General features: G+C 43.9%; 1 protein-coding gene across 1 annotated transcript in view; it reads left to right on the top strand.

The window, feature by feature from the left end:
• USH2A (usherin) overlaps positions 1-6210 on the top strand; it is a gene marked incomplete at its 5' end in the record, with an annotated part of 567922 nt that overhangs the window by 62237 nt on the left and 499475 nt on the right. The window contains one exon of the mRNA XM_025209559.1: positions 2589-2861. Within this exon, the coding sequence (XP_025065344.1) occupies positions 2589-2861 (273 nt within the window). The remainder of the gene's footprint in view (positions 1-2588; positions 2862-6210) is intronic.

The raw sequence follows: 6210 nt of genomic DNA, 5'->3' as shown, positions 1-6210 counted from the left end.
GGGGGTCAGGCTAGATGATCTGTTCAGGTCCCTCCTGACCCTAGCTACTATGAAACTATGAAGTGTGAGGAACAAGTATAATAGAAAGAATGTTTAAGACTTCTCTACACAGCAAAATGAAGGTATCATTGTAGCATGGGCAAGCATACCTGAGCCATCTTCAGTCTAGCTAGCATGGATTAATATAAGTAAAAAAATGGCAGTGTGAGTTTCAGCACAGGCTGTTAACCAGAATGGGCACTCTTTGTCAGGAGTGGATCCAGGATTTGTTAAATGGGATTTAGGAATAAGCAACCTGTGCTCCAGAGGTGGCTGAATCTCTGCTCATAACCTTCCCACCAACCCCGGCACAATATAGGCAGACTGTGCCTGGGAACCACCGGGGAGTTTTTAAAGACCCCAAAGCAGCTAAGAGTCCCAACACCTTTCACTTTATGTTAAGAGGTTTGCCCCTTCCCCACTTCCTCTGCTCACCCCTGCTGCTTTCCCTCCTGTCTAGGACTGGAGGAAGCTTCAAAGCCACTCCTGCCTGCTCCAGCAGGGCTGTGCAGGTACTGGGGTCACCTGGGATAGCAGCAGTGATGGGTGGGTTTCCTCTGCCTGCCCTGTCTCCCCAGGGAGCAGTGCAGGGAAGGGGAAACCCCTTGCCCATCAGCTGCTGCAGTTGCTGTTGCTCTCCCAGGTGAACTTAGCTCCTATGCAGCCTGACTGGAGAAGGCAGCAATGGCTCTGAAGCTTCCCCATCCACTGGAAAGCATGGAAAACAGCAGTTGGAGGCAGGGAAATGGAGGGGAAGTGGCATGCCTTTAAGCATGGAGGGGAAGGGTGGAGCGGATTGTCGTCTGCCTTGGGGACTTTAAAAAGTCTCCTGCAGTGCCGGCCAGTCCAAGAGGGGAGTGCAATCACACCACTTTACCCACCCTCGGGATCCCACACTGCTCTTGGTCTTAGGTGGGCTTGTATTCTAATTGCTAGCCTTTATTGAAACCTATACCTCCATGTCTTCACTGCTGTTACCTGTGTTAGTTAGATTAATATTAGCATGACTATGTACCAGGCTACAATCACACCATCTTTTTTGCTCTGTAGATATACTTTAAGAGCTACTAACATCTTCCTATTAGTTCTAAAATTTAAAAGGTATTGAAGAAGATGAAAATTACTATGTACACTATTTAATTTGACTTAATTCTTAATAATGTTACTCCTCTTCTTGAACAATGACACAGAGAATAACAAGGTTCCAACACAATTTAATTATCTGTAGGTTAAAATCACTATCACTTACATGTAATGGCAAAAGCAGACAGCTGTGAGCTCTCTCTTCTATTTCCTTTGATGCCTAGTTAGATCTTTCTCTCTTCCCAAAAGATGAGAAGACAAGCTGTTTTTTTTAGAGACAACCATGCAGTGTCTTGCATGAATTTGACCCCAGACACTTACCACTATGATACTTATCCACCTTCTGGCTGTGCTAATGTTCCTGATCTCTTTCTCCTTAGCTGTTTCTGATTCAGTTCTTTTGCATTTATTTTTTTCCTTTCTCCATTGTTGAACAAGGTACAAGTGTATGTGTCTAACCTAAAATTTGTGAGTAGTGCCAATGAGCTTAATGGGGCTGTGCTCTGGGCTGCTGTGGTTAGACTGCTTTCTGGAATCTATGCTAGCTAAGGTGTGTCTACACCAGGGGTTAGCAACCTTTTAACAATAGTGGGCCAAACCAGTGCAGCTCAGTCCCAGGATGGGCCATCATCCCTGATTGCCCCTGCTTCCCTCTACCCCCATGTGCTGCCAATTCCCCTTGTCACTGATTGCCACCAATTCCCCTCACTACCAATTGCCACACAAGTCCTGGCTTTGCAGGCCAGATAAAATCTTTTTGTAGGTTGCTCACCCTGCTTTACACTATAGTTCAATTTGCAGTTTAGACATACCCGAAGTTGGACATGCATTTAAATATTGTATTGTATCTGAGTCCAGCTGTGTTTTGTGATCCCCCCCCCGGGACTTTCTTTTCAAGTTAATAAGCTCCCTCTAAAGGAAAATTAGACCAAAAAAAATCCCTCCCCACCAAAAATGCCTTTGTTTTAAGGAAGCAGGTCATTTATTTCCATACAAATAAGGGCCTACCTATTGCACAAAAACTTATTCCTTTAAAATAGGCATTCTACAATCACATTTGTTCCATGTAGGAGGCGTCTGCCTTGGAACAAATTAAGACATTCTTTCAGGCCTTTTATCTATTCTTCTGTATGCAAGCATAACAAAACTAAATACAATGCTTTAGCCCAAGATTTTCATGTCCAAAAATTACATTTCTAAGAAAATCATATAGTTATTTTAATTAATAATTGTTTTGACCAAATAAAAATAGCATTTATGGTTTTGATAGGCTAACAAAAAATAAAGTAATATGAACTCTTGTGGATATTAAAATGACACGTTGTGGGGTATTATATTTTCTTTGCTCTCTATTCTTAGATGTTTAGGGTTTAAAATATATTAGCACTGATAGTTTAATTGAACTGCAAGAATGCTGCATATCAATCTACTATAAATTAGTTTTGTTCATTTACTGTTATTTCTAGGTATAATTATACGGTATGAACTTTACATGAGAGGAGTACCACAGTCTGATGGAAGTCATGTGCCTCCTGAAACTCGTATTTTCCAAAGTAGTGGATGGCTCAATCCTCAGCCAGTTGTGGAGTCTGCCAATGAAAATGCATTAACCCCACCTCAGACCAGCACCAGAGTCATTGGCCTTGAACCATTCACAGAGTATGAGTTCTGTGTCTCAGCAGTAAATATGGCTGGTAGTACATTATCACACTGGATCTCAGAAAGAACTGCAGAGGCAGGTAACTTGGTTATATTATCCCCATTCTCCCTTCCCCAACCTCACATTTATTTTTTTAATTGTAATAAAAAGCAGTTATGATATTTGCCAAATGAGACCAAATTCTGCTCATTTCACTCATCCACAATTCACTTAAATTTGGGGGGAATTGAATATGAGAAATGTAAAAAGACTTGGCTCATAAAATCATTATTTAAAAATGCTGTTACATCATAAGTTTTAACAAACTACATCACAGTTTGGTTTTCTGAATTTTACCTAGTTTTTTCTCTGTCACTCTTTTATCTTGTTCAGACAGATATTCATTAACCTATCCCTTTTGTGAAAGGCTAGGGAATATATAGGCCTTAACATGAGCCATGAAAGTCATGCAGCTACATTACACTCAACTCAGATTATACTGTACTCTGCTTTGGGGGAAGAAATTCATTTGGGTTGAGCAGCAATTGTTTAGGCCCTGATTCAGGACAGAGAATCCCTGTTTAAAAAGGGTGTTTAAGCACAAATCTAACTATAAACATGTGGCAAAGTGGCTTCCTGAACTGGAACCTCCGGGCCTCGTTATACATTCATTTTATGCAGCTCCTGGAGCTCTTACCCCCTGGATTGTCTGGACATTAACACCGAAACAGTTTTAAGCACAATTAGGTGGCTTAAAGTTATGCCACTCCAGGGCAGGTTTCTCTCTGATGCATGTTACCCAGATCATGTTCCATTAATGTGTGACCATTTTCCATAGATGAGCTGCTGAAGTTGCAGTCCTTTAGCATCCCAGGAGGCAGTCTCCTCTCCCCCCGCCCCACCCTGTTCTGCGTGGATAAACTTTCCACCTCCTGAACTGTGCAGCCCAGGGGGCAGTACTAGCAACAAGTCAACTCCCCCTTCTGCCCCCATGGGTGCAATCTTCCCACTCCCAGGGGTACAACCCTGTGCAAATAGCCTGCAGAGCACATGCCAGCTAGCCAGGTCACAGGCCATGGACATGTCCAGGAGTGGGGTCTGGGGGGAGGTAGGGGAACAAGGGGCTGGGTTGGGTCCCTATGAACTGGGGCTTCCTTCCTGGGGGAGGGCAGTGGTTTCCCCAAAAGTGCTTTCCCTCACCACTCTCATTTCCAGGCCACCCCAGGAAGCATTATTATCATCCCCTACATCCCAATCCCAAATCCAAGTTCATTAAAATTTGAGACCTTCTTTAATTTGCTTCCTCTTGATGGTTTTTGAAATTCTTTTTTTTTTTTTTTTTTTTACTTCTTTTTATTTCATAGAATCATAGAAAATTAGGGTTGGAAGGTAACTCAGGAGGTCATCTAGTCCAACCCGTTTCTCAAAGCAGAACCATCCCCAAATAGATCATTCCATCCAGGGCTTTTTCAAACTGGGCCTTAAAAATCTCCAAGGATGGAGATTCCACCACCTCTCTAGGTAACCTGTTCCAGTGCTTCACCACTCTCCTGATGAGTGTTTTTCCTAATATCCAACCTAAACCTCCCTTGCTGCAACCTGAGACCATTACTCCTTGTTCTGTCATCTGTTACTGCTGAGAAAAGTCTAGCTCCATCCTTTTTATAACCACTCTTCATGTAGTTAAAGGCTGCTATCAAATCCCCTCTTAGTCTTCTCTTCTGCACACTAAATAAACTCAGTTTCCTCTGCCTCTCCTCAGAAGTTATGTGCCCCAGCCCCAAAACCATTTTTGTTGTCCTCTGCTGGACTTTCTCCAGCTTGTCCACGTCCTTTCTATAGTGGGGGCCCAAAACTGGACACAGTACTCCAGATGTGGCCTCCTCAATGCAGAATAGAGCAGAATAATTACTTCCCTCAATTTGCTGGCAACGCTTCTTCTAATGCAGCCCAGTATGCTGTTAGCCTTCTTGGCAACAAAGGCAAACTGCTGACTCATATCCATCTTAGTGTCCACTTTAACCCCAAGGTCCTTTTCTACAGAGCTGCTGCTTAGCCAGTCAGTCCTTAGGCTGTAGCAGTCCATGGGATTCTTCCATCCTAAGTGGCCCAATCCTCCAGTTTATCTAGGTCACTCTGAATCCTAGCCCTACACTCCAATGTATCTACTACAGTGCCCAGCTTGGAGTCATCGATGAACTACTGAAGGTGAAGTCCAGTCCATCCCATCTTCCAGATTGTTAATGAAGATACTGAACAAAATGGGTCCCAGGACCGACCCCTGGGGCACTCCACTTGGTACCGCCTGCCAATTAGACATTGAGCCATTGATTGCTACCTGTTGAGCCCAACAATCCAGCCACATTTCTATCCACCTTATAACCCATTCATCCAACCCATACTTCTTTAGCTTGCTTGCTTTATCCTTCAGTGGCCAACTTCCTTCATTTCCTCACCCTTTCCTCCCCAACATTTCCTTTCTACTTCACATTTCATTACCCATCCCCATCCCATTAACTTTCCACCTCCTCCTATGTTTCTGCCTCCCCTCTTCCCCTCACCAACCCATCTCTCACACCCACTTCCCCGCACTGAGGGCAGGGATAGAAGCCTGTCTTGGTTCACCAGCCCTGTAGTGACAACTCACCTCTGTAGCTCCTAGTCAGGCCTCTGCTCACCAGGCCTCTAGAGGCAAGTGACAACAGCTATACAGGTCATGGACAGTCAGAGAAAGTTTTTAGCCTTTAGTGTGACTGCTCCAGACTTGAACTAGCACTAACACTGATCAACATTTAAGCAGCTCAAAGTGCAACACATAACAAGGCCCTGAAGGTGCCTATACATGTGCAGTGAGGGTGTTCTGATGTGCTGTAATTACAGTGTGTCAGAAAAGACTTGATTAATCGAGTCTGTTGGAGTGTGGTAATTACCGTGCTCCAGTAGACGCCAGTGTCCTGTATATTAATGTTCCTGCACTGAAAGATGGCAGCAGGGGCACTTTAAAGCTTGTTTTATCAGCTTAAAGCACCCCCACCACCATTTTTCAGTGCAGGGTTGTTGATACCTGTGACACTCTGGGCGTTTTAATTAGAGCAGCTCCAAGAACTTCTCTAATTAAAGCCCCCCCGCCCCAACTCCTGGAGCATGTGTATAACCACCCTTAGTCACTTTGGGCTAAATTTTTCAAGATCTCATCCCCACCGTTTTATGTGTTTAACACTCAGAAGAAGGGTTGGATTTTTAAGAGCTCAGCTTTCAGGAAGCAAAATAAGGCCAGGTACCTAAAATAAGAGCTGGATTTTTCAAAGTACTCCTCTCTTAACTTGTTCTTTGGAAATAATGCTCACAAATTGTGATGCTTCATAGTTTCATAGTAGCTAGGGTCAGGAGGGACCTGAACAGATCATCTAGCCTGACCCCCTGCCACAGGCAGGGATGAAAGCGTGGGT

The sequence above is a fragment of the Alligator sinensis genome, unplaced genomic scaffold, assembly GCF_000455745.1.
Source record: "Alligator sinensis unplaced genomic scaffold, ASM45574v1 scaffold842_1, whole genome shotgun sequence".
Classification (NCBI taxonomy): domain Eukaryota; kingdom Metazoa; phylum Chordata; order Crocodylia; family Alligatoridae; genus Alligator; species Alligator sinensis.
This window is presented reverse-complemented; position numbering and strand designations above follow the sequence as displayed.